The 27,898-nt window shown below is 47.6% G+C and overlaps 1 protein-coding gene across 2 annotated transcripts in view; it reads right to left on the reverse strand.

Moving 5' to 3' along the window:
• MYOF (myoferlin) overlaps positions 1-27,898 on the reverse strand; it is a gene marked incomplete at both ends in the record, with an annotated part of 168,850 nt that overhangs the window by 136,319 nt on the left and 4,633 nt on the right. For both annotated transcript variants that reach the window (XM_080693595.1, XM_080693594.1), the window contains 2 exons: positions 5,866-5,957; positions 8,785-8,840. In XM_080693595.1, coding sequence (XP_080549721.1) covers positions 5,866-5,957; positions 8,785-8,840 — 148 coding nt within the window. The remainder of the gene's footprint in view (positions 1-5,865; positions 5,958-8,784; positions 8,841-27,898) is intronic.

Here is a 27,898-nt window from a genome sequence, read left to right on the forward strand (position 1 = left end):
CTCTCTACACAAGGGCACGACCTCCTGAGAGGTATTGGCTTCCCGTGTGTCCTGACCTCTTTGCAACTTAAACCCAGGTTGGCTTCAGAGAACGGTTCCAGAGAGCTGAAGTGGACAGCTGACTCCACACACGCGACCATTACCATGAGGCTAACGAGACGGCCACAGGGTGATTTATAAATGTTGAATTTCAGACAGGCGTGGTGGCACGCGCTTGCAATTTCTATACTTGGGAGGCTGAGACAGGAAGATCACAGGTTCCCGACTAGCCTCAACTACTTAGTGAGTTCCTTTGCAACTCAGTGAGACCCTGTTTCAAAATAAATAATAAAAATAGGGCTGGTGGTGTAGCTTGGAGGTGGAATGCCCCTGGGTTCAATCCCCGGTACAAAAAAAAAAAAAAAAAAAAAAAAAAAACCAGGGCTGATGTGGATTAGCAGACTCTGACACATGCCTGCTGGGTGATCTTGAGAAGGTTGCTAAACCTCTCTGAGGAGAAACAAGAGCTGCTGTAGAGGGTGTCTGTGAGGGTGAAGGGGATGAGTGTGAGCAACTTGCAGTCTTCAGCCACTGGGAAAATCCTTCCACTCTGACATTCCAGCTAAAAATACATTTTTGTGTATCATGTGACCAAGGCCCCTCTGGCTCTTGTCTCCCTTACCCAGTCTGCATGGCTGGCTGGACGACAATAAAATGAGTGCAAGCCATGGTGGCACCGGATGACCCATCCCAGGCCCAGAGCCCGAGGAGAGACAGCGCGGCGGTGCCAGGACCCCGTGTGCTGGGCCCACCGGGCTCCAGTCCAGGGGCACGGTCACGGTACTCAGGCAGACCCAGGCCACGGCACTGTTGGCTGACAGGCCTGAGGCAGCAGATGCCCAGGGAGAGCAGATTTTGCAAGGGCAGTCTCCATGGCAATGCGCAAGCCAGCGCGCAGGACCATCCTTAAGCTGATCGGGAAGCCCTCCAGCCCCGCCCCGTGCTTGCAGGTGAGGAGAGCGGCCCAAGGACCCAGACTGGGCACCTGGCAGATCCCCAAGGCCAAGACTCTAACAGAAAAGCCAGCAGGACACTCGAGCCAAACGGCACAAGTGTGTCAGAATAACGCATGCTTATTCACAGGTGGTGTTTCTTTTTCCTAAAATGTCTGTGTCATTTGACTAAGGACTGTGTATTGCTTAGTTGGTGGCAAGCAAACCAAAGGTCGAGCCTGTCCGCGGGTGAGGGGGAGCACGCAGCTGAGCTTGGCGAGAGCAGAGGCGACAGCGGGAGGGACCTCATCACCAGGCCTGGCTCGTTTCAGAGCCGAGACTCTCGAGACAGCTGTCCAGGGAAATCTGCAGGATGGAGAGCTCACCTGTCGTCTGGAGGGAGAAGGCTGAACGCCTGGCTTTGCTCGCTCTTTCAGCTAAGTGGCTGGCCTCCATCCAAGGCAGTGTTTTTGGGAAGAACACACAGTCAACGCTGTGCAGCGCTGGTTACAGCCTTGCTCAGGGTAGCTGCTCTGAAAGCACCTTCAAGCGGGACCTCAGAGGTCCGAGCCAAAGGACAGGTGAGCTTTGCTGGGGTAGAGACTGGCAGGGAGCTCAGGGAGGGCTCCGAGGGCAGGCTGAGCGTGGTGCCCTGGTAGGAGCCCTGCAAGTAAGGGCACCGGGGCCCTGGGAAAGTCAGCCAGAGGAAGGGGGTGCGGGGACACGGAAAGAGTGATGCAGACCAGCTTCGTGTTTTCCCTAGAGTTTACCTTTTCCTGCTATAGCTAAAAATCCCCCTTGGCTCGCCTCTGTTCTTCCTTGTGGGATTTAACTGTCTCTCCCTTAGCCATAGCAGTTCGTGGTACTCAACCTGCTATATGTTTCTTTGTGTATTTCTTTTCTGCCTCTTCCTCAAGTTTGTAACAAACTGATGGGAGCTCCGAGGCAGCCCATGGTGCTCTGCTGTTGTGCTAAAAGAGGTAAGGCCCAGCATCACGGGCCCTGCACCAGGCTGCCTCTGGGCATGGGTAAAAACCCACTGCACACACCACGGGCAGGAAGAGATGGGAGACTTGGGGATAGACCGGATGAGATGCAGAGGGGAGAGGATCCAGAGAGGTCGGAGGTTTTGAGCCCAGCGGTGTGGCCAGGTCCTGTCCAGTACAGCGGTCACCAGCCTCATGTGGCTACAGAGTGCTTGAAGTCTGAATTGAGATGAGCTGTAAGGTGAAACCACATACCAGGTCTTAAACACCTAATAAGAAAAAGAAGCCAAGGGGAATATCCTGCTAATTCTTTTAAAATGTTGATTATAGGCCAGCGTGGTGGCAAATGCACGTAATCCCGCTTGGGAGGCAGAGACAGGAGGATCGTGCAGGTCCAAAGCCAGCCTCCCTGGTTTAAGAGACCCTGTTTCCAAATAAAACATATTTAAAAAATGGTCTTTTCCTCTTAAGTTTTATTTCTATTAAACAAAAACCTTTATAACTAAAAAAAAAAAAAAAAAATCGTCTGGGAGTGTAGCCCAGAGGTAGAAGTGTTCTATCCCCAGTACCACTCCCCAAAAAAGTTAATCATATAATTACATGATAACATTTTAGATACACCAGGACATTAATATTATTGAGATTAACTGAGTGTGATGGCACACAGCTGTAATCCTAGTACTTGGGAGGCCGAGAAAGGAAGATCTCAGGTTGGAGGCCAGCCTCAGGAACTTAGAAGACTCTCAGCAACTCACACTGTTTTAAAATAAAAAAATAAAATAGGGATGGAGAAATGGTTTGGAGGCAAACTATCCCTGGGTTCAATCCTTAGTACCAAAACAAAAAACTCTAGAAAAAAATACAAAGATTACTTTCATCTGTTTCATTTTGCTAATGGGACTCCTAGAAATTTTCAAGTTGCATATGCACCCTGTACCGTATTTCTATTAGAGGGTGCAAATCGGAATATCAGTGGTGGTTCCACTTACAGAAAGAGGAAAGCAAAGCAGAGACGAGGTTACTAGCGGTAGCAGTCAGAGGCTCCCCTGAGGCGCTGCCACCCACTTCCCCAGAACTTTGAAATATGGGGAATAAAACTGTCTCCTGGGAGTTGGAGTGGAATGGAAGTAACCGCACAGTAGTTCAAAGCCAAGACAGGCAGCCTGGCCTTAAAAGCCACAGTGGTATCCATTCTAGGAGAGTGGACTACAGCCTGCCAGGGTGCATTCATGTGATGTAAGAAAAAATTCAATCCGCCACAGGGACCCTGGTTAGCAACAGAGCCCAGGAAAGAGGACCACACCAAAGAAAGGGTCACCCCCGTCAAAGAGCTGTCCAGGGAGTGGATGTCTGTCCACATGCCCTGAGTGCGTCACCAGGGGAGATCTGAAGATGTCTGGGGTGACCACCTCATCTACTGCCCAAGCCAAGCCACTGTTGGCAGCAAAATGAGTATTATTAATCCTTGGACTGGGCTAGTTATCAGGACTGTCTGAAGCAATTCAGGTCATATGGTCACTCCACCTCAAAGGATTCGTTTTAATTTACTGTTCTCATTCGCAGCCCTCTGAATATACAAAGTGTGCCAGAGCCGTGACATGCATTTTTAAGCGCACTAGCTTTATAAAAAACCAGGATGAGCCGGGCGTGGTGGCGCACGCTTACAATCCCAGCATTCGAGAGGCTGAGACAGGAGGATTGCGGTTCGCAGCCAGCCTCAGCTACTTAATGAGGCCCTTTGCAACTCAGTGAGACCCTGTTTCAAAAATAGGGCTGGGGGTGAAGCTCAGAGGTAAAATTCCCCTGGGTTTCATCTCCAGTACTGAGAAAAAAAAAAAAACAACTGAGATGCTTCTGCAGTTGATGTGGATGTTAAATACCAGGCTTCTTTTCTGCCCCCTGACCTCTTATTAATTTAATAATACATCTTAAACAATGACTTCTTTCTTTCTTTGTTTTCTTTTCTTTTCTTTTCTTTTTGTGTGTGGGTCTGGGGATGAGACCCAGGGGCATTTGACTTCTGAGCTACACCCCCTGCCCTATTTTTTATTTTTTATTTTGAAACCGGGTCTCACTAAGTTGCAGAGGGCCTCACTAAGTAGCTGAGGCTGTCAGCGAACCATGATCCTTCAGGTCTCAGCCTCCCGAATGCTGGGATTACGAGCATGCGCCACTATGCCCGGCCTGGCTCAATGACATTTTCCACTCAAGGATATAGAGTAATCTAGCTTGCCATGTTATATGACTAGGAAAAAAAAAAAAAAAAAAACACCCTTATAGATCAGAGGGTGGCCATGCCCACTCGCCAAGCAACTGGTTTCCATTAGAAGATGACAAAGGGTGGTCTGGTTTTAAACATTAGTTTCTTGGAAACTTAGTTTGTTGTTGTTGTTTTGTTTTGTTTTGGTGGTACTGGGGTTCTTGGAAGCCCTTTACCTCTGGGCTACACTCTCAGACCTATTTTATACTTTTTATTTGGTAACAGGGTCTCTTAAGCCAGCGCGGCTGGCTTCGAACCTTTGAACCTGCACGATCCTCCTGTCTCTGCCTCCCAAGACTGAGGATTACAAGTGTGCGCCACCACGCCCGGCAGAAACTTGGTTAGTTTGAATGGGTAGCCTGAGACTGGATTCTGAGTCCACATGACTAAAATCCAGCTCCAGGACTGGGGAGAACTTACTGAGGCCATTCTGTCTCCTGGATACTTGTTTGGGAAGCCCCTCCCCCAGTTTTACTCAGAGGACTCTCTTCAGTGCAGCCAGGGGCACTTCCAGGACCCCTCTCCATTTGAAACTGGAAGCGATGGTAACAGGAGTCCTCTGGTTTAGGTCTGGTGGATTTCATGGATTTAAATGTGAATGGGGGATTAAAATGGAAGTGAGGCTGAGAGTCCAATCTGAGTGAGATGTATACAGGACACATCAAATCAGGAAAAGAAAAGCTTTGGGTTGTGTCCAATATAGCCACAGTTCAGATAAGCAGCCAGAGGTAAGGAGTGATTCTTTGCAGTTACCAAAGAAGCTGCAGGATAGATAAGTGGCGACTGGGTGTTTGTAGCCTATTGGAATACTGTAGTCACTGGGGTGACTGTGAATAGCTGGGCATAGTGGTGCGCTCCTGTATTTCCGGTATTTGGGGAGCTGAAACAGGAGGATTGCAGGTTCGAGACCAGCCTCAGCAAATTAGCAAGGCCTTCAGTAACTTAGTGAGACCCTGTTTCAAAATACAAATTAAAAAGGGCTGGAAGCCGGGCACAGTGGTACACTCTTGTAATCCCAGTACTTGGGAGGCTGAGACAGGAGGGCTGTGGTTCATAAACAGCCTCAGCTACTTAGTGAGGCCCTTTGCAATTCAGTGAGACCCTATTTCAAAAATAAAAAGTTGCCGGGCGTGGTGGCGCACGCTAGTAATCCCGGCGCTTGGGAGGCAGAGACAGGAGGATCACGCAGGTTTGAAGCCAGCCGCACGCACTGGCTTAGGAGACCCTGTTTCCAAATATAAAATGTAAAAATAGGTCTGGGAGTGTAGCCCGGAGGTAGAAGGGCTTCCAGGAACCCCAGTACCACCAAATAAATAAATAAATAAATAAATAGTTAAAAAAAATAGGGCTGGGCGTATAGCTTGGAGGTAGAAGGGCCCTGGGTTCCATTCCCAGTACCCCCACACACGCACACACAAAGTGCTGGGTTGTAGCTCAGAAGTAGAATTCCTGGGTTCAATCCCTAGTCCAAAAAAAGTGCTATGATTCACTAGCCACATCTGATATTGGCTCATGAGGGGTAGGGACGCAATTAAAACATTAGGATATTGGAAGTATTATGATATATTATTAAAGATGCATTTCTTTAACAAAATAAGCAGTAGTAAGATCAGATGTAAAATGAGAAAAACTACTGAAAGTTACTTACTTGTTTTGTCCAATTGTCTCAAAATCTTTCACAACAATCCCAAGGGAAGATGAAAAATCCAGGGGTACGCCCCTCAAGTCAAACTCCAAAATCTGTTCATGTAAAGGTTATGAAAACAAAAAAGGCTGTTAAGAGCATCAAGGAATATAACACGGTGCATCAGTATTGCATGTCGGGACCGTATTCTCCCCAACGACAATCTTTTGAATGACTCGATTCTAAGGTTAGGCAGGAATTATTAAATTCTAAGCCTGCAAGCAGCTGAGAGTGTGGGAAAGCAAAGCAGCCCAGACCCCAAGGGCCCACAAGCAACTCCTGCCTCCCCAGTTTTTAGATTCTGTGGCTTTAGGCTTGTCACTGGACCTCTGTCTCACCGTCAGACCTGGACTTCATGCCCACCACAGCTGTTGCAAGAATAAAATAAAATGTTTATGTAAAAATGCTTTCTTCAGTGGTTATTTTTAAGTGACTTTCTTTTCTTTTCTCTTCTTTTCTTTTTTGTGGCTCTGGGGATGGAACCTAGGGGCATTTGACCTCCGAGCTATATATACCCCCTGCCCTATTTTTTTATTCTTTATTTTGAAACAAGGTCTAAGTTGCGGAGGGCCTCACTGAGTAGCTGAGGCTGTCCGCAAACCTCAATCCTCCTGTCTCAGCCTCCAGAGTGCTGGGATTAGCCGGGCGTGGTGGCGCACGCTTATAATCCCAGCATCGAGGTTCGAGGCCAGCCTCGGCTACTTAGTGAGGCTCTTTGAAACTCAGTGAGACCTGGTTTCAAAATAAAGAATAAAAGTAGGGCACGGGGTGTAGCTCAGAGGTCGAATGCCCCTGGGTTCCATCCTCAACCCCCCCCCCAAAAAAAAAAAAACAGAGTGCTGGGATTACAAGCGTGCACCACCATGTCTGGCTCGTGACTTTCTTTTCTTAATAATAGTATTATCAAACAAAGAAGATGAATAATCTAAGGAAATGTTTTCTAAAGTGCATCAGCCCCTTATTTGAAATTCCACTCTGGTCAATGCTGTAGTCAAGTGAGCATTCTGAGTTTCTCATTTTAATGCAACGAATTGGTCTCTAATGATAAGTGCAAAGAAAAATCAACACAGCACCAGTGACATCTCTGATTGACAAGGCAATAAATGAACCCAAAGAATCAGGGCTTTGAACCTCTCTAGTGGGTTTGGAGTGTAAGGAAGATTGCATAGCTCATATGAGAACATACCCACCAGGCTCATTTGTGTTTGGTTTTAGTTTCAAAATAGTAAGTGTAAAACTTAGTTGATAAATACATTTGCAATATGAGGAAAAAAAAACACTTTGAAAAAAAAAAATAATGGCATAAGATGGATGAAGCCCGGCAGAGGACAGGCCAGCTCGCATGACATCACCTCCACGCCATTGGTCATGCAGATTGAGCTAAAAAATAGAGGCGTGTCAGGATGACCCAAAACTAGACAGGAGCCAGGTGTGGTGGTGCACGCCTATAACCCCAGTACTTGGGAGGCTGAGACAGGAGGATTGCAGGCTCCAGGACAGCCTCAGCAAATAATGAGACTCACAGTGACATTGGAGACCCTGCTTCAAACATACATACACACACACACAAATAAAAACACACGAACAAAGAAAGGAAAATAAAATTTAAAAAAAAAACAAAATCCTTGAAACTAGTTGAAAGAAGAAAGCAGATCCAGAAGGCAAGCCCGCGCTGCCAGTGACTCTGAGACAGTCGAGCTATGCACGCCGCTCTTGTCCAGGAAGGTCTGACCCAGCTTTTGAAATAAGCCGTGGGACTCATCATCAACTTTTAAAAATTATTCAGAGTAGGAAAACCCTACTCAGGGGAAAATGTAAATGTTCACATGTCTGTGAAAACCCTAAAGCAAGAACCACTTATAAAATCGACTTAAAGTCAACAGTGAGGGGCGATAAGTAAGTTATATTATATCCCTTCAATAGAATATTACACAATAATATTTTTCTTACTATGCTCAGAAATATAACAATAAGAAAGCATAGCATAGACTGGAATCAAAGTCAATTCTATAATGCTCACCTGAGGTTTCCAAAAATTCTACATTAAATATACATAATTTTATTTGCAGTACTGGGGATGGAACCCAGGGGCATTCTACCTCTGAGCTACAGCCCCAGTACAGTTTTTCATTCTTTATTTTGAAACAGGGTCTCACTGAGTTGCAGAGGGCCTCACTAAGTAGCTGAGGCTGGCCGCGAACTCGGATCCTCCTGTCTCAGTCTCCCAAATTCTGGGATTATAAGGGTGTACCACCATACCTGGCTCTACATAATTTTTTTTTTGTGTGTGTGGGTCTGGGGATGGAACCCAGGGGCATTCGACCTCTGAGGTACACCCCCTGCCCTATTTTTTATTCTTTTATTTTGAAACCGGGTCTCACTGAGTTGCAGAGGGCCTCACTAAGTAGCTGAAGCTGTCTGCGAACCGCGATCCTCCGGTCTCAGCCTCCCAAATGCTGGGATTACAATCGTGCACCACCACACCCGGCTCTACATAATATTTTAGCAACATTAAAAAAAAAAAACACATAAATCTCACCGCTCAGATAGCTACCCCAAGCATCATGTGACACACTCCTGATTAATCACATACAGATATGTTTATAATCATAAAGCTTTCCTTCTGAAATCCTGGAAATGATCTAATCTTCCCCCATGCTCTACAGATGTGCCCCAGATGTGCCCCAGTAGTGGGCCATGCTGACACTGTGAGCTCCCAGCTGAGCCAGGCCTCAGCCCTCCTCACCCCCAGCCCAGCTCGGCTCACCCGCACCCTGGGAAGATGGTCCTTGAGCTGCTTGGCTCTCTTGGAGAAAGAGTTAACCTCTGACCCAAAGCGAGGCCTCATCCACTAACATAAAGTAAAGAAAACAACAAAGTCACCTCATTCCAGACAGGGTTGAGCTCGTTATCAACTTTCTTTGTTTTCTTTTTCTCATCTGCAAATGAAGAAAAAATAATAAGAGAGTCGGCCAACTAGAAATAATTAAAGAGCATGCAACTTTCATTTATCCCTTCAAAGAACACAACCAGTGAGCCTACTATGCGCCTGCATTTCCTCAGTCCTCTGCCTACACGCAGAATCACATTTTCTCAATGGAGGGGCATTTTTTGGTCTCAAGTGTCTTCCTGGTCCCCAGGTGACAGGAGTTACAGGATGGGGGATTCAAGACATGGCCCTCCCTGGCCAGTTCACCCAGGGCCTCTGAGCCACCAGCCTGTAGCAGAAAGAAGCCAACGGAGCTGGCCTTTGATGCAGGGACGGTCACTGTACAGACAAGGAGACTGAGGCCGGGGAGGAGATGTGCCTGAGCTCACCCATGGCAACAGGGTCTCATAGACACCTGGAGTTTCTGCTGAAACCCACGCTGCCTCCGAGTGTGATAAGACCCCAACACAGGTTCAACATGAAGCCAGACTCCCTGCCTGGTAGGAGGAAATTAGGAAAGGAACACTTTCTAGGACCAGCATGGAGAATTTGGGGTTCCCTGTACTCCTGCCCACTTTTTCTGAAGACACAAGGTCCTTCTCTGGCTGATCCTGGACAGTCCACCTACCTAGAGCAATGGATGGATAATCTAGCCAGTGCTTCCAGTCTCCTTGCAGCAAAGGCCAGAGAGTCAAAAGCAAGGGGTTTTCTTGGGTCCCTGACCCCAAATGCTTTACCAGAATGAAAGCTCATCTATGGGTTCCAAAAGCTTTGTAAGTATTATCTCATCTCCTCAGAAACAGCACGGATTCCTGTTGCCATCCCTTCATAGCTAAGAAAACCGGAGAAGTTCAAAATTTATTTAAAGTCGCCTTGTTAGTAATGGCAGGGCTAGGATTTGAACCCAGGCAAGGTCACATGGCAGCCCGCGCTGCACCACGCCTGGGTGCTCGCTTCCCCCTGCTGCTGAGGGATGTAGGAGGCAGCTGGCTTCCTTCAGCTGCACACCACCTTGCCAGCTCCCAGCGCACAGCCCACAGCCCGTCTGCGGGACTCACCACCTCATTCTTGCAGGGCCTCAGCATAGCAAGGCCATGAGTCACGGCCGTGCTGCTAAGCATTAACTTTTCCACTTGAGTGGGCCCCGCAGAGTCCAGCTGGCTGAGCTTCAGCAAGGCCCTCTCGTGGCCTGCCCCTGGACCTGTACCAGCTCGGTCTGACTGTGGTCTGCCCCCAGGCACAAATTTCCCCTCCCGCACTTCCATAGCACACCCTCCCCTCTCTCCCCTCGTCTGACACAAGCTCTCCTCCTCTCTGGTTACAGGATGAAAAGATACCCTTGAGAGAAAGAGAAGCCATGCAAAGAATTGTTAACTGAAATGGAACTGGATAAAATGCCTCCTGCATGTAACAGTAGGGGCTCCGTCTACTTACTCCTCTACCTTCTACCCAGAGTCTCCTTCTACCCAGGTAGAGGTGCCTTCTACCCAGAGTCTCCAGCTGTTACAACACCCTTCAGGGTACACACTATCACCCCCATTTAACAGACCCAGAAACTGAGAGAAGTTAGTTAACCTGTCCAAGATGCCTCAACTAACGAGAAAGCAGAGTCAGGTGTTTGCAATGACCTCTCTCTCTGGCTCAGATACCCAGAGCATCGCTCTGGCTCCGCACACCACCATGCCTCCCTGGAAGCTGTCAGACACATGATAATGGGCTCGCATACATACGATACGTTTGATGGGCTTCACAGTGATGTCCACAGGGAAGTCCGGGTTAGATTTCAGGGTGTCCTGAAACTTTCTGTAATTATCTACTACAATATACAAAACTTTACACCTGTGAGTTTTTCCGGGGAGAGAGCTCATTGTTCTCACTGGATTCGCAAATGAATGAGTGACCTTGAAAAAGGGTTGGGAGCCTTGCATTCAACAGGCATGAAAAGCATGATGGCCCAAGCTTGTAATTCTAGTACTTAGAAGGCTGAGACAGGAGGATCAAAGGTTCGTGGCCAGCTGGGCGTGGTGGCGAGGCTTGTAATCCCAGCTTTTGGGAGGCTGAGACAGGAGGATTGCAATTCACAGACAGCCTCAGCTACTGCTTAGTGAGACACTCTGCAACTCAGTGAGACCCTGTTCAAAATAAAGAATAAAAATAGGGCTTGGGGTGTAGCTCAGAGGTAGAATGCCCCTGGGTTCCATCCCCAGTAACGAAAAAATTAAAAGGTACCATGAGCCAAGGATTGGTGGGTAAACTCTGTCCTGAAGGAGAAATCTGGAGCCTGAAGCCCCCAAGAGAGAAGATGGCAAACCCAAGAATCCCCAACAAATAGGTAAAGCGAGGAGAAGCAGAGAACAATTTATAGAAGTGACAGACAGCGGGTGTGCTGGTGCAGACCTGAAACCCCAGCGCTTGGGACGCTGTGACAGGAGGATCGCAGGTTCAAAGACAGCCTCGGCAACTTCGCAAGACCTTGTTTCAAAAAATAAAAAAAGTAAAATAGAATAGGGCTGGGGATGTGGCTCAGAGGCAGGATGCCCTTAAGAGTTTAATTCCTAGCACAGAGAGAAGAGAGAGAGAGAGAGAGAGAGAGAGAGACAGGTCCCTCATCAGATTGATTCTGGTGTCACCTAGAAGCTGTCCAGAAACTTTCCCTCCCATACCATAGTGAACCCACCCACCCCTCCCCTCACCTGACAAAAACTCATCTTTCTCTCTGGTTACAGAGTGAGAAAATGCTGGAGGCTGGGGGTGAAAGATGGTACTGAAGCAGAATTCCAGTGCCCAAGTTCCCGAGACTCCTGTGCCTATCTCCCTAGCTAATAAGGGAAAAGTAAGTAGCTGGCATCAGCTTCACTCCTGGAAAAACCCAGCTCAGTCTTTTGTAAGGAGGAGGCTCTGTTTTGTATCAAAATGTGAATAGAGTACATTTTACTGAAATCCCATTCTCTCTGGGCGTGGTGCTGCATGTCTATAATTCCAGTGCTGGGGAGATTGAGGCAGGAAGATCACAGGTTTGAGACCAGCGGCAGCAACTTAGCGAAACCCTCGGCAACTCAGTGAGCCCTGTTTAAAAAAAAAAAAAAAATAGGGCTGAGGTACCCAGAGGTACAACACTCCTGGGTTCAATCCCCAATAATTAACAAAGAAGGAAGGAAAGAAAGAGAGTGGGAAAGAAGAAAAAAGAAATAAGAAAAGGAAGGCAGGCAGGCTGTTCACTCAGGGACCCAAGGCAAGGGCAGGGCCTCGGGAGAGGTTGGGGCAAAGCCAGCTCTTGCTCCAAGCCCGGCTGCAACCTAGGAAGCAGCGTGAGGAAGCCCGGCTGCCAACATCTCCATGCTGAGCCCGCACAGGTGATGCTTCCTGCCCACAAGAGGGAGTAGGGTTGTTCCGGACCCAGCAGCTGGGTGGTGTGAAAAGCATTTACCTGTTCATCTGTGCGTTCTCAAACCTTTATTGGGCACCCGGTACGTGCCAGTAACTGGAGAAACAGAAGAGTGTCAGATAAGTCACGGTCCTGAACAGTTCCACAAACGTAGTTTGTGGAGCCAAAAAAGTCTTTATGCGTGTTCTACCAAATAGTGAAAAGCCCCAGCGTGCTCTGGCCTGCTTTGTTCTTATCCCAGAATTCCCTACTGTAAGAGGGAAAGTGTAGGAATAATGAGTGGCCAGCTCAGGCTCGGCCCTCACAGCAGAGATGACAGAAATGGTCCACTAAGCCGGGCCCTGTAATCCCAGTACGAGGGGGGCTGAGACAGGAGGATCGTAGGTTCAAGACTAGCCTTAACAACACAGCAAGACTCTTACCAACCTACCAAGATTCAGCTTGAAAAATAAATAAATAAATAAAATGAGGGGTCCTGGGAGGAGGTATAGCTCAGAGGTAGATGCCCCTGGGTTCAATCCCCAGTACCACAACTAAATAAATTTTTAAAAAATTTAAAGAAAAACAATGGCCCACTAAATGAGTTTCCCTCCAGATGTAATCAATTCTGTGAGTCTTCCACCCAACAGAGGTTTTTGAAATACCACTAGCCAGGCACTAAGCTGGACACTGTGGGAGATACAGAAATACCAATGGTCCAGCGGGGAGGCAGATGTGGCCACAGGTGACTTCTATAGTAAGGAGGGCGCCAGCTGCCATTGGAGAGGTACTGATGAAAACCCATCTTCAGAAGGAAAGAAAGATGAGCCCAAGTCTGTGTGCCAGGTAGGGCCTCACGGAGGAGGCAGCGGCCCAGCTTGAGCGTGAACGAGGACCAGGAGAGGCTAAAAATGCAGGGCTGAGAAGAAAAGCTGTCCCTGGGCAGGGGGAACCCAGCTCGTAGGTTGGCTCTGCAGGAAAGGAGAGAGAGCGGGGCCATGTCCGGGCACGCTGCACTGCCCGGTGTGCAGAGGTGTGGAAGGGAGGGGAGGGGGCTGTGTGGAAAGGTTATGGTCACAGGGCACTGCGAGCCCTGGACAGGCATCCTTGGAGTTCTTCCTCCTGGCACATCCACTGTTATCTCTCCAGTGCGCAGATAAACAAAGCAAGTTCATAATGGTTAGGTAACTTGCCAAGATCAGAGATCCAGGAAAAGCCTTCGAACCAGGACTAGTGTGACGATAAACACTAACATTTGACCACACACACACCTATCTCCCTAGTCGATGAGGAAAAAGTAACCGGCGTTAACTCCTCCCCTTCAGGAGAAACCCTGCCCAATCCCCTCCAAGAAGGAAACTCTGATTTCTCTCAAAATGTGAGCGCATTACAGTTTACTGAAAGCCAATTCTTACACATAAACAAGTCAGCCAAAAGAGAGTAGGTGAATTTGTTTCTTATCAGCAGCTACAAAGTCAGACATTTATATTATCCAATTATTTGATTCTCAAAGCTGCAGCCACTAAACTGTTTACAGGAAACTCCTTCTCCTTTCTCCCCATCACCGACCTCGCCCCTTGCCGCCACCTCTAATTTTACTGAGATGACTGTTCCTTCCTATGGAAAGGAATTAAGTACTTTCATCCCCAAAGAAAACAACAGCGGACTCAAGTGCGGGGCGCCCTGGGCCAGGACGAAGGCGTTCCGCTGCGGGACGTTTCCTGTTTCCTGATTAGCCATGCCCGCCTCTTACTCAGTTCCATGAAGGTCACTGCCAGAGTGATTAACCGGAATGCCAGCCTCCCGGTGAGCTCCCCACCTCGGCCTCCTCACAAAAGAATTATATTTTTGCTGCTCACCTGCCAAACACTGTTGGAATCTTGTTGAAAGGCCTGAGAGAATGGGACATGTGTGTGTGTGTGTGTGTGTGTGTGTGTGTGTGTGTGTGTGTGACTAGGAATTGAACCCAGGAATATTCTACCTCCAAGCTACATCCCCAACCCTATTTTTTTTTTTAAACAGAGTCTTGCTAGGTGAATGAAAGTCTCACTATTTGCAGAGGTTGCCCTCGAACCTGCGATCCTCCTGTCTCAGCCTCCTAAGTATTGGGATTACTCGAACGCACCACCACGCCCAGCAGAATTGGGACTCTTAAGACCAGTTTGCCGTATCTGTGCCGAGTTGTCAGCTCTGATCCGTAGAGTGTGATTCACAGTTTACAACCAGCTGGCTTGAAGTAGATTTACCTTCCATAATGTAGGTGGGCTGCATCCAACCAGTTGAAGGCTATAAGAATAAAAGCTGAAGGTTCCTGGAGAAGGAATTCTGCCTCAAGACCAGAACATAGAACCCCGAGTTTCCAGCCTGCTGCCTGCTCTATAGATTGTCCACTCAAGACCCGGCATCCACTGTTACCCGAACTTTCAGTCAGCCACTCGGCACCACAAATTTCAGACTTGCCAGGCCCCACCACCACATGGGCCAAGTCCTTAGCCTCCCCCCACACATACTTATACATGCGATTGGTTTGGTTTCTCTGGAGAAAATCCACAGCAGGTGCCAGTGGAGGGGATAATATCTACGATAGTAACATTTGTTTAGCCCTGTTCTGTTTCAAAACAGGGTCTCCTTGAGTTGCGGAGTCTCACTACTTGCTGAAGCTGTCCTTGAATCTGCCATCCTCCTGTCTCAGCCTCCCATTAGAGGCTTGCGCCACAACGCCCCACTAATGATAAACATATTTCTAAACACTACCCAGTACACAGTGTCTCACTGATTCTGATAATCCTGCAGAGAAAGGACCGGTGCTGGCTCAGTGTTTCTGACTAAGCTTACATATCGGTGAATTCTCCACTATTTGAGGTGTTATCTGGAGAAGTATGGCTTAATCACCCAGCTAAGGCCCTCATGTGGAAACTGGTGGATTTAGATTAGATAATTTATAAATTTCCTCCAAGTTTTGAGATACCCGAGCCTTAGGAAATGACCCCATCCTAAATGCTTAGATGGCTGTGTCTTTCTGAAGCGTCCCCAGAAGTAAGGGTGCATAGAATCTCAGAGACCCCCAGAGGCCATCCCATCCACACGTGGCTCACATTTATGAAGCGCCCTGAGCCGGGCCCCGCTCCCCGTATTTCCCCTGAGTGATCTGATGCAATCTTCATAACAATTCTAAGAGGTAGGGTCTGTAACGATCATCCCCAGCTATGAAGGAGCAAACCGCAAGGCAGAGAGGTCCGCAACTTGTCAGAAGTCACACAGCCTGGGAGTGGTGGGGCTGGGATTCGAACTCTGACAGAGAGAGGTGCAGAAAGTATTCAGAGAAGGAGGATTGAGGCCAGGCAGTGACTCGGTGGTGAGGACTGCGACTACTTATTAATATTGTTATTCTCCCCAGAGTGCTTACTGCACAGTCGTTTTGCCATGATTTGAGTGAACTGGACTTTAAAAGGTCACCTAAGTATCATGACTAGGGTTGCTTTACTTCTTTTTCTTTTCTTTCATTTTCGTTTTTGAAACAGGGTCTCACTAAGTTGCTGAGGGTCTCAATAAGTTCCCAAGACTGGCTTCGAATCTGTGATCTTCCTGCCTCTGCCTCTCAAGTACTGGGATTACAGGCATGGGTTACCATGCCCAGGCAAGGGTTGTTTCAATGATTAAATGAGAGCATGAATTCAAAGTGCTCAGCTCTGGGCCTAGCACACAGTAGGCACTTAGCAAACAGGAGGTAATAGATTATTTCTTATTATGGCACCAGGGCAGCCCCCTTGGGACCCCAGGCAGTGTAGCCCTGGGCGGCAGGGCCCCAGTGACTGCAGGAAGTGCCCGGTGAGGCTGGGCACAGCCCTGGAGGAGTAACTCTTCCACGTGGCTCCGTTCCAGGGCTCAGCGGCTGCCTGGGGCAGCTGCCATGTGGGCAGTGACTGTCCTCCCTGGCAGCCAGCCAGGCCAGCAGCCACCAGGGTTGGGGCAATTTCCACAATAACCAGGGGCCGGAGGGGCATGGAGACACACGGCCTTCCAGGGACACCTGTCCTGGGGCGTGTCTCTGACTGCAGGTTTTCCAACCCCGGCAACCCCAATGCTCCAGAAAGATGTCGCCAAACAGGTTCCAGGAGGAAAGTATTTGGGCCAAGTGGGAACCATGGTACAAAGAGAGGCTGTTTTGTACTTTTCTGAAGCGGCCGCAGATAGTGCTGATAAACGGGAACGTCCAATGAAGGCAGGCTGGGTTCCTGCTCCCCTCTCTGCACCCCGCACCCATGGGCCTTCAGATGCCCTTTCAACTCCACAAGCTCTCTGATCAAACCTGTCCTCCAGGGCGACTGCGGTGAGGCCTGTCAACCTGATAGATGCCCAGCAGCCCCTCCCGAGGCTAACCTGGGGAGCAGTCCTGGCCCGGCTGCGCCAGCTGGAGGGAGCCCAGGCTTTGGTGTTGCTTTTGTGTGAGTGCATCCACTCCGTGCCGAGCACCTTAAGCACACCCATATCTACTGCCTGCAAGGGAGGCAGTAGTGTGCCCATTTTAAGGATGAGGAAACTGAGGTTAAGGGAAGTTAACTGACTTGCCCAAGAGCACAGGGCTAAGGTAGCAGAGCCGAGCTTCAGCCTCAAGTTGGCTCATGTCCACACCTGTCCTCCTAATGCCACCGTGGTCTCAGGTGGCCCTACCCAGCTGTGTGACCTCGGGCTACTGCCGCTAACTTTTATATCTAGATTTATTCTTTAATAAAAATTAGTATCTCATGCCCAGTTACAATGGCTATCTTATATAGGATTTGTAATCTGCAAGACATTCTTCTAAGGGCTTGGTAGATGTTACCTATTCTTTTTTTTTTTTTTTTTTTTGGGTGCATTATAGTCATACGTCTTAATGGGGTGGAGGCATACATGCACACGTCACTCATTTAGCCCTTCCCCAATTCCCACTCCATTCCCTCCCTCTTCCCTCCTTCTCATATTGGGCTTAGTGATTGACTTTAGTGTGTTTGTGAACGCACATCATGTACATTCTCTTCTCCCCTCCCATACCCCTCAGTCAGGTCGCCTTATTTGCTCCTCTCTGGTTTCTGCTTCTTCAGCTAGAGTTCCTCCTATGACCCTTTTTCTCCCTAGCTTCCACATATTAGGGAAAGCATGTGATTTTTTTACTTTTTGTGATTGACTAATCTCACTTAGCATAATGTTCTCCATTTCCATCTGTTTCCCTGCAATTGATGTAATTTTGTTCTTTTTTATGGGTGAGTAAAATTCCATTGTGTACATCACATAGTTTTGTAATACATTCATCTGTTGTGCCTAATCTTACTGTTATTATTTTCAAGGCATAATAAAGTTAAGTAGCTTGTCCAGGGTGACTGCTAGGAAGTTGCTGAGGCTGGTCTTGAACCTGTGATCTCAGCCCACCAAGAATTGGGATTACCCACCAGACCCGGCTATCACTGCTATTAAGAAACAAAGGGAAGCCTGGAGTGGTGCCAAACACCTTTAATTCCAGCACTTGGGAGGCTGAGACAGGAGTATCACAGATTCGAAGCCAGTTTCGGCAACTCAGCAAGACCCTTACCAACTTAGTAAGACCCTGTTTCAAAATAAAAAATAAAGTAGAGCTGAGGATATAGCTCAGAGGTAGAATGCCCCAGTACCACAGAAGAAGGAAGAGGACGACGACGAAGAGGAGGAGGAGAGGGAAGAGGGCTAGGACTTGAATGTAGGTGCTCTGACTCCTGAGCCTCTTAACCAATCCAGCGTCTGAGTAGCATCCTTAATTTGGAGACATAAGTTGGTAGAGAATGAATTTGGCAATTTCACTTCCAACCCAGCTGAGAAAGTGGAGCCTAGTGGGCCTCTCAACACCTGAACAGCCTGTAAAAACGAGGGTTAAAAAGTCCACCAGCAGCCGGGTGTGGTGGCGCACGCTTGTAATCCTCGCGCTTGGGAGGCTGAGACAGGAGGATCATGCAGGTTCGAAGCCAGCCTTGCTGGATCAAGAGACTCTGTTTTCAGATAAAAATATAAAAAAAAATAGGTGTCTGGGAGTATAGCCCGTAGGTAGAAGGGTTTACAGGAACCCCAGTATCACCAAAAAAAAAAAAAAAAAAAAAGTCCACCAGCTGAGTGGCAGCAAGGATCAAACAGGAAAGCATGAAAGTACCCAGGACATAGGGGACATTACTACCCGCTGGGTCAGAATCCGAATCAGCAAGCACTCCGTCAGGCAAGCATCAGGAGACCCAGTCCTCTGCCCTCCCTTGCGCAAAGAGGGAATCGAGAGAAAATTTGAAAGCAAAGTTCAGAGTCAAAATATTGATAATAAGCCGGGCGTGGTGGCGCACGCTTGTAATCCCAGCATTCGGGAGGCTGAGACTGGAGGATTGCGGTTTGCAGACAGCCTCAGCTACTTAGTGAGGCCCTCTGTAACTCAGTGAGACCCGGTTTCAAAATAAAGAATAAAAAATAGGGCAGGGGCTGTAGCTAGAAGGTATAATGTCCCTGGGTTTCATCCCCAGACCCACACACACAAAAAAAATCTTGATAATTAAATCCTATTGCTCTAGACAGAAAACACCTCGCTGAATGTACTTGGGCCTTCTACCCTGGTGTCCCACCAGTAATAATCTCCTTAAATGGGATTCCCGCCATTGCCTGCCATTTTATTCCACTCTCCTTGGCCCTCTCTCGTGCTGAGAATGGCTCCAGCCCCTGGACCTCTGGGCTCTCCAGGGAGCTGGCTAGCTGCCATGCGTGGATCTGAGGGAGAGCTGGGAGTCGGGAGTGTTTGTGCACGGTTGTGTCTCGGTGCTGGCTGCCTGGGGCAGGGACAGAGAGAGGGTAGAAGTAAAGCAAGGGGAATGCCAAGGACCAAGAAAGCCAGCCGTGCAATCTTCTAAGCAGTGGGTGCAAATTTCCAAGCATGGGCTAAGAGTCTCAAGACCCAGCTTCTGTTTGTTCCTTTTCTGCCTCCTCTGGGCTGCACGGCTTTGGCCTCCCTTGATCTCTCTGAGACTCAATATATTCATCTGCAAAACAGAAATACCTGCCTCAGCCCCTGCTCTCACTGTGAAGAACAGAGGAGGTCAAGTATTGTGCAGCCCACCAACGCTGGGAGGTTGTGGCTCCATCTGGTCCACCCATAAAAGGAGCAAGGCCCTGGGGGAGGGGGGGGGCTGGGGCACGGCTTGATTCCAGCTGCAGCAGGCTGAAGCAGGAGGCCTCCGGTTCCCTGTGGCGTGGAGACCTCGCCATCGCTCACCCGCCATCCACACACTGGCACGTTCACACACTGGACACCCTCGGTCCAGTTTATAGACCAAATCAGAACAAAAGTGGCTACTAGCCAGGGCACAGAGTTCCAGTTTGGCATCCCCCAAAACAGGCTTAGCTGTTTTTCATACAACAGTGGCCTTCACCAGGAGGAGGCGAGGAAGCCTAACACACACCATGTGTTTGTCCCCACACCAAGCCCTGGCACATCATCAGTGCCCTGGGAGGACCCCTTTCCCTGTGGCATGTCACGCACGTGGAAAGCCATCAAAATGTGTCCGGCACCCTGGGGTAAACAGGAGAGCACCGAGAGCCCCAGACAAGGCCTCCGAGCCCACAGTGTCCTCAAAGGCCGCCATCCCCAGGCCCTGGCATTGTCCTGGCCGGATACCCACCAGGGCAGAACTTGCCCGAGGGAGTATGATAGGAGGAAGCTGGAAGGGAGAGCCCAGAAGCACCTGTCACCAGCCTTACGTAGATGTGGCCACGACTGCACCCAGCGACTCATGAGGGACGATGCTGGGTGCTGCAGCCTCGGCGGGGACGGCCACTGAGGTCTCAGCCCTGCCTGGACCCCGCTGTGGGACCTCGGCCAGGTGTTAAACTCTCACCTTGCCAGGACTCTTCAGCTCTAAAAGACTCCTTTGCAATTTATTCTTTTTTTGTGTGTGAGAAAATAAATGAGTAAAGTAGAATTAAGTAAGTAGATCTATGGGAAGTCCTTAGCATAGAGCTTAACAGCTAGTTAGCTTTACAGCAGTCTGATGCGTAGGGAAGGATAATGCCCAAGCCCACTGCACTCCTGAGTCATGGCGCTCTGGCTCTACTTAGAGCTTAGACTGTAAGCTGCGTGCAGGCACGCCCGCCCGGCTCGTTCCACCCGACCCACAGAGCCCACTGCGCTCCTTCAATGCTTGCAGGAGGAATTCGCGTTTGGAAGGAAGAGGCGGCTGCAATAAAATTGAGGGAGAGAGACAAGAACTCATCCCGTGAGGAAAGGTGAGCAAGGACAACTTTTTACGTTACTTATTAAGAGAAAGAAAGATAAAAGCAGGGAGTATTTTTCTTTCTAACTTATAAGCCGCACTCTTGGGATAGAAAAGGTGAAAAAGGTAAGAAACCAGAGACAGGAGAAATGACGCGGAGCCTCATCCTGCCAGTTAGATATTAGACCTTTAATACTTTACATATACTAGGCCAGGGCCTTAATTCCCACTAATAAAATGGCTCCAACCTGATGATCAGTGGAACTGACTCACTGCTAAGCTATGACACCCCTGAGCCTCTGAGTCACAGCATGTCGTAAAGGTTTTCATTACCCTGGGGCAAACAGCCTGGAGGGTTTTTTTCCCCCTCCTTCTCCTCCTTATTCTTTTTCTTCTTCTTCTTCGTCATCATCTCCTCCTCCTCCTCTCCCTTCTCCTCCTTCTCCCCTTCCTCCCCTTCCTCCTCCTCTTCCTCTTTCTCCTCCTCCTTCTCCTCCTCCTCCTCTTCCTCCCCCTCTTCTCTTTTGTTCTTGATACACTTTCTTCCTCTTCCAGGCTAGATCCAAATGACCCCAATACCCTGAGGATCGCTCTCTGTAGGAGGGGGCAGGAGCCTTCACTTGGCTTGCTGGACATGGCCCGGGTGGCTCGCTGCCTCCTATCCTTGCAGAGCTCAGGGGACACACCTGGACACTCTGGAATCCAGTAAAACCCTGCCCTGACTCTGCCTCAGTTTCCCCATAGGGAGAATGAGATGAAGTAACACCCCTCCTTAAGAAGGAAAGGAGGGTTAGGTAAGACACACAGGTGTGGCCATGGGGGCAAAGAAAATACATGGTGTAGAGTAAGTAGCTGTGATTCCTCAGACTGTCCATCCATGCCCAAATTTCTGGAAGACCCAAGCATCCACTGACACTTACAGCCCCCCATCTGTGTGGATTCATGGTCCTCCCGCGGCTCTTCACACCGCGCTCTGCGCAGGGCCCTTGCCCTCTCCAGTCTACAGGTGAAGCACCTGAGGTCTGAGTGCTGGACTCTCAGCCGCTGTGGCGGCGGCTGCTGTCTGTGCTGCCTGCTGAGGCCATTTGTAACCACCTGTGATTATGCACATTGACATTAATTCTAACTGATATTAACACTTTAATCCCTTGGTCATAGTGGCTGCATTTAGGCTATCAGTTATCAGTATTCACGTGTGTCTAGTGGCTCCACTTTAAACAGATCTTGACTATTTCCAATAACTTGGAAAGTTCTATTGGAAGCCGGGTGTGGTGGCACAGGCTTATAATCCCAGTAACTGAGGGGCTAAAACAGGAAGATCGAAGGTTCAAGGCAATTTAGCAAAATCCTGTTTCAAAGTAAAAATTAAAATAGGTCTGGGGGTGTAGCTCTGAGGTGGAATGCTCCTGAGTTTGCTTACTAGTACCTCAGCCCCTGCCCACAATCAAACCCAAACAAAGAGCCCTCTATGTGCCTAATCAAGAGGCCATGGTACGCTCTCGCCAATAAATCAGACATGGGCTCTGCCTCAAGGCCTTGTGCAGCCACAACAAAGACCATCCCATTTATTCTGAACATCTAAGCATGGCCGCCCCTCAGACATGTCCCCCAGGCTCTGTGTGTCCCCCTTCATTAGTAGGGAAGGAGCAGGCTTACAGGGGGAGGATGAGAGCTTTTGCCATACAATCCTTATGCGTCAGGCACTGTGGTGAGTGCTTTAGATACTTTATCACCATTGCTCCTTACACTATCCCTAGGAGATGCAGCGTATTCTCCCCGTGCTATGGACGATGAAATGAAGACTTAGGAATAGAGTTACCCAAGCCGGGCGTGGTGGCGCATGCTTGTAATCCCAGAATTTGGGAGGCTGAGACAGGAGGATCGTGGTTCACAGCCAGCCTCAGCTACTTAGTGAGGCCCTTTACAACTCAATGAGACCCTGTTTCAAAATAAAGAATAAAAAATAAGGCTAGGGGTGTGGCTCAGAGATCGAATGCCCCTGGGTTCCATCCCTAGCACCACAAAAATAAAATAAAATAAAATAAAATAAAATAAAATAAAATAAAATAAGAAAAAGAAATAGAGTTATCCAAGGATATTTAGTTCCTAGCGATAAAACCAGGACCCACTCCAAAAGTCATGCCTTTCTACAAACTGTGTTGATCATAGAAAAAAGGGGGCTCTTGATGTGGAAGAATCTGTGAAATAAGAGATTAAAGCTCCCACTTTAAGCTGCGTGGTTGATGTTCCAGGTCCTCAGAAGTTTTCCATGTACATGGTATTCCTACTTCATTTGTCCTGGGCTTCTGCAGCCTTGGACCACAGCTGATTGGACCAGGAATGAACATCTGACTCAAAGTGAGCCAATTAGAGTCTTTCTCTTGACATTTCAATTAGGAGACAGTGACATGTTAGTTGATGTTAATTGAGGACCAAGTCACCCGGTGGTAACCCAAAGAGGCCCGTTAAAGTAGCCAGCGTCCCGCCTGGGGAAGGAGAACGCACACCTTGTTTGACAGGATTCTGGCTTCTGTGGGGCGCAGACTTTCGATTCTGGGAGATTCCTCTCTAGCCTTAGAATTCCTCCTTCCCCTCAAGACTTCCTTGAGCAAGCTTAAGTGGATCCCATTTCTTGCAATTACCCAATTCCTGACAGTGACCCTTACATTCCAGGTCCAACAATGGCATAGGGAGAGAAGGATCTCGCGGGAATGAGATCCACATTGCAGCCTGACCTTTGGGAAGACAGCAATATTTATCTTCAAATATCACTTTTCATTTCCAAGTCTTCCTTCTTTCTCGGAGTGGCCTCCCTCCCCTCTCAGATGGCTAATGCTGGCCTCTTACAGGGCCACCCAGGGCCCTGCACTCTTCGCGAGCAGGAGGGCAGTCTCACGCTCCAGCTCACCTGTGTGGAAGGTTTGGTTTTCTTCCTTATTAATTTAAATGCATCAGGGTGCTTCTTTAGTATCTTTCATTATTAGTTCCTCCTTCTGATTCCAGGCCTGGAATGAGCTCACTCTGCCCTGGAAAGTATTTGCTTCAACTAGTGAACCTAAGTAGTCTCCCTAATACTAAGCTGCCATTCACACGTTGCTGCCTAGGCGATCCGCAGTGGCAGGTAAGTAAAATGTGATTTTTTTTTTTTTTTCAGTATTGGGGATATAACCCAGGGGCATTCTACCTCTGAGCTATACCCCCAGCCCTACTTTTTATTCTTTATTTTGAAGCAGAGTCTCACTGAGTTGCAAAGGGCCTCACTAAGTAGCTGAGAATATACCTGAACTGCGATCCTCCAGTCTCAGCCTTCAGAATGCTGGGATTACAAGCGTGCGCCACCGCGCCCAGCTAAAATACGATTCATAGCCATACCAGAGACTCCTAAGTCAACCTCACCACAGTCCACGCCTCTGGTTCTTTTGTACTGTTCCAAAAGCTAGAATGGCTTCCCTCCCATTCTTTCTAATTTCCACTTACCCTTTAAGACCAAATCAAATGACATTTTCTTCACAAAGCTTTTCACTCTTCTGTCTCCTCTTCAATTGTAATTTTTGCATTTGTCTATTCTGGTTTGTATCTTGTAGTTGTTTTTGTTTTTGCGATACAGGAGATTAAACCCAGGGCCTTCCACATGCTGGATAAGCACTTCACTACTGACCTGCGTCCCCAGCCCAAGAGGTAGGTCAACCACGAACCAGGAAAAACAACGACTATCAGGGCCGGGATTCAAACGCTTGCCCCTGCCTCCAGAGGAGACTTCAACCTGAACACAGGTCCTTAGGCCGCTTTGGCCATCCTGGCAACTTCTAGTTTATAATTCATTTTAGTGGTTAACTAGTTGGTCTCCAAGGCCATGTATATGGGCTCTATGAAAGTAACTGTTATCAAATTATTTAGGGAAATTTAGCAATCCCCATGTGCAATGTCACATGTATCTTTGATGCTCAAAGAACTCTGCCTGTTAAGAGGTTATTATTAAAAACACTGAAGCAGGAGATTTTATTTGCTCATGGATAATTAGGGAACAAGAGGTGGCAACGGGAACCCTCATTCAGGCATCCCAGGCTCCAAAGCCCAGGGCCTTTGCTCCCTAATGCCCAATAAGGAGTCAGCAAATAAAACCACAAGATGCCAGATGTTCCATGGCTATTTCTGAGTGAGAATTATGTTCAAAGTACTGCCCTGTTCAACAGAACAGCTGTTCAATAGAAATGACACCGCAGGTAAGGTGACCGATGCCATATCATGGCATTCCAAATATCACATGTATTATAAACCACTGGATGTTTTGCATAGGAATCTTCAGCACAAAGCCTGGCAGGTCCAACTTTTTCTTGCCAGCAACAGGAATATGAAAGTGTAAGACAGCACTTTGCTCCTGGGTAGCAGGTGCTGGGAACTGGCTGTGTTGAGTGTTCAGGAATGTGTGACGTGGCCTTTTGCCAAGCAAAGCACCTGAGTGAATAGTTAAGTGTAATTCTGCCTGGGTGAAGAGACACTGGCTAGCTTCTCATAGTCTCTTTCTTTTTTATATGTATTTATTTATTTATTTATTTATTTATTTATTTATTTATTTTTGGTGGTACTGGGGTTCCTGAAAGCCCTTCTACCTCCGGGCTACACTCCCGGACCTATTTTATATTTTTATTTGGAAACAGGGTCTCTTAAGCCAGCGAGGCTGGCTCAGAACCTGCGCGATCCTCCTGTCTCCGCCTCCCAAGCGCGGGGATTACAAGCGTGCGCCGCCACGCCCGGCTCATGGTCTCTTTCAAGACAAAGAATCTGTGACTTCATTACACCAAGATATCTCCAACCTCTTGCCAGCCAGCTTCTTGCTTCCAAGGTCAATATTGAAAATGGATACATAACATCGGTGATGTTATATTTAGAATACGCCATGCTTTCTTGACAAGGCCAAATCCTTGGGGATTGGAGAGACCCATCAAGAATCAGAAGAGAAACGTAAACAAGGAAAATACCAGTACCTCTGGCTGAGGGCATGAAGGTTGAGATATGTTATGGAGGAGGAAAGAAAAAAAAAAGGCACATTAATTATCTCTAACAGGCCGCTGTGTCTTTACGTGGCAGAGAGCCGCAGACCGTGCCTTTGGGAAGGGTACCTTTGAGAGTTCCCATGCTTCAGCAGGGTGGGGCCACTGTGCCTCGGCGGGGAGTCTCCAGCCCTGTTCTCCAGGAAGCCACGGGAATGACTCAGTAGATCAAACACTTTTGCTTTCCCAAGTATTTTGTCAACACAATACTGTGGTTCTGTTGGAGCACCCACTTGTGTGACTATCATCTGAGCTGGGGGAAATCTTCTGGACTAGTCCTCTGGGGTGGCCTGAGTGAGCCAAGGTTCCACATGGGCAACTCCCCAGGAACCTTCATAGATCACGGCAAAAGTGACCCGTGAGATCCTTCCCCCTCTGTATTCCGCCATTCGTAAATGCAGTCTCACAGCTTTTTTGCTTACTTAAAAGATTCTGGAAAAAACAAAAAAAATTTTTTTCAGGACTTTGAATGTTTCTACTATGAACAAATAAATAAATGTCCAGGACGATAGATAGGCCAGTTACCCTGATCTGATCACTACTATTGTATACATATAATGAAATGTTGCACTGTACCCTACAAAAATGTACAATTACTATGTCATTAAAAAATATAAGCTGGGCATGGTAGTGCATGCCTGTAATCCCAGTACTTGGGAGGCTGAGACAAGAGGATCTCAGGTTCAAAGCCAGCCTCAGCAACTTAGTGAGATCCTGTTTTCAAATAAAAATAAAATAGGGCTGGGGGTGTAGCTCAGAGGTAGAATCTTCTAGGTTTGATCCCCAGTACCAAAAAATAAATATGTAAATAAATAAAACATTTTAAAACAAAAAACATACAATAGAATATATATTTATTCATATAATTGGAATATATATGTGTGTGTGTATATATATATTTTTTTCCAGTGTTAATGTCCCCAAGGGGAAAAAAATCAACTATACAATTTAAAATAGCAAAGTGATTCTTGCTAAAAATAGGCAAGTCTCTATTGGATAAATTACAGCTTTGGGGAACCGCTACATATTTATTTCCTTTCAGATGAGCCATTACTGCCCTGATTTTTTTTTTCTTAAGAAAAAAAAAAAAGATTCTCAGAAAGGTAAAGTTTATCCAAGGTACAAAATTTGATGTGCTAATTGGAATAAGGTCCTAGAAAAATCTAAGCTTGCACTCCCAAAACATGTCCAAATAAAACAACAAAAATCTCGAAAACTAAGCAATAGTCTAGCAATTATTTGGTGCTCATTTGAATAGCAGCAGTGGCCATTCCACAAGAAAAAGATTTGCACAAGGCTAGAAGCAGGAGAAAATGCTGGCGTGTGGAACGGACAATATCCCCAGGACAGAATGAGAAAACTGCTACTCAGACAACAGCTCAGTTCCCCAGGAGATGGATGTCTTCTATGAATTCAATGTTGCCACATTGCAAAGGCACGCAGATAGAAAAATCTACAAGAAAAGCTCCTCTCAACCAACCTTTTCAAGAGATTGAACACAGAGAAGCAAGGGAGATGGAAGTGCCAGTATCCAGAAAAAACATCTTTAAAAGTTAGACCAGATGTGGTGGAGCACGCCTGTAACCCCAGCACTTGGAAAGAAAGAAAGAGAGAGAGAGAGAGAGAGAGACAGACAGACAGAAAGGAGAGGAGAGGAGAGGAGAGGAGAGGAGAGGAGAGGAGAGGAGAGGAGAGGAGAGGAGAGGAGAGGGAAGGAAGAGAAAAAGAAAGAAAAGTGAAACACACCACAGAATCAGTCCTTCAGAAATGCACATATGCACAAAGATATGCACTGCAAGGATATCCACTGCAGTATCACTGCTAGCAGGTGGCAAGTGATTTGGAGAACTTGTGCGTCTATGGCAAAAGATGGACAGACATATAAATTAGAATATCCAGCGTGGTGGGTCTGTAGGTATTAAGAGAAGGAACCAGAGAAGAAAGGGTGGGGTAGGAATTTTCACTTTTCAGTTCTATAATCCCTTTTAGATTATTTTATTTTATTGTATTTTTTTGCGGGTCTGGTGATGGAACCAAGGACATTCGACCTCCAAGCTATACCCCTAGCCTTATTTTTTATTCTTTATTTTGAAACAAGGTCTCACTAAGTTGCAGAGGGCCTCACTAAGTAGCTGAGGCTGTCCCTGAAATGTGATCCTCTGGTCTCAGCCTCCCAGATGCTGGGATTACAAGCATGCGCCACACCTGGCTTAGATTATTTTATTTTTACATGCATTACTTTTGATATAAAATATACATATACATATATATACATATATACATATATATATACATATATATGTATGTGTGTGTATATGTATATATATATATATATATTTTGTGTGTGTGTGTGTGTGTGTGTGTGTGTGTGTGTGTGTGGTACTGGGGATGGACCCCAGGTGCA

This window comes from Muscardinus avellanarius (genome assembly GCF_963383645.1).
Source record: "Muscardinus avellanarius genome assembly, chromosome: 4".
NCBI classification, from domain to species: Eukaryota; Metazoa; Chordata; class Mammalia; order Rodentia; family Gliridae; genus Muscardinus; species Muscardinus avellanarius.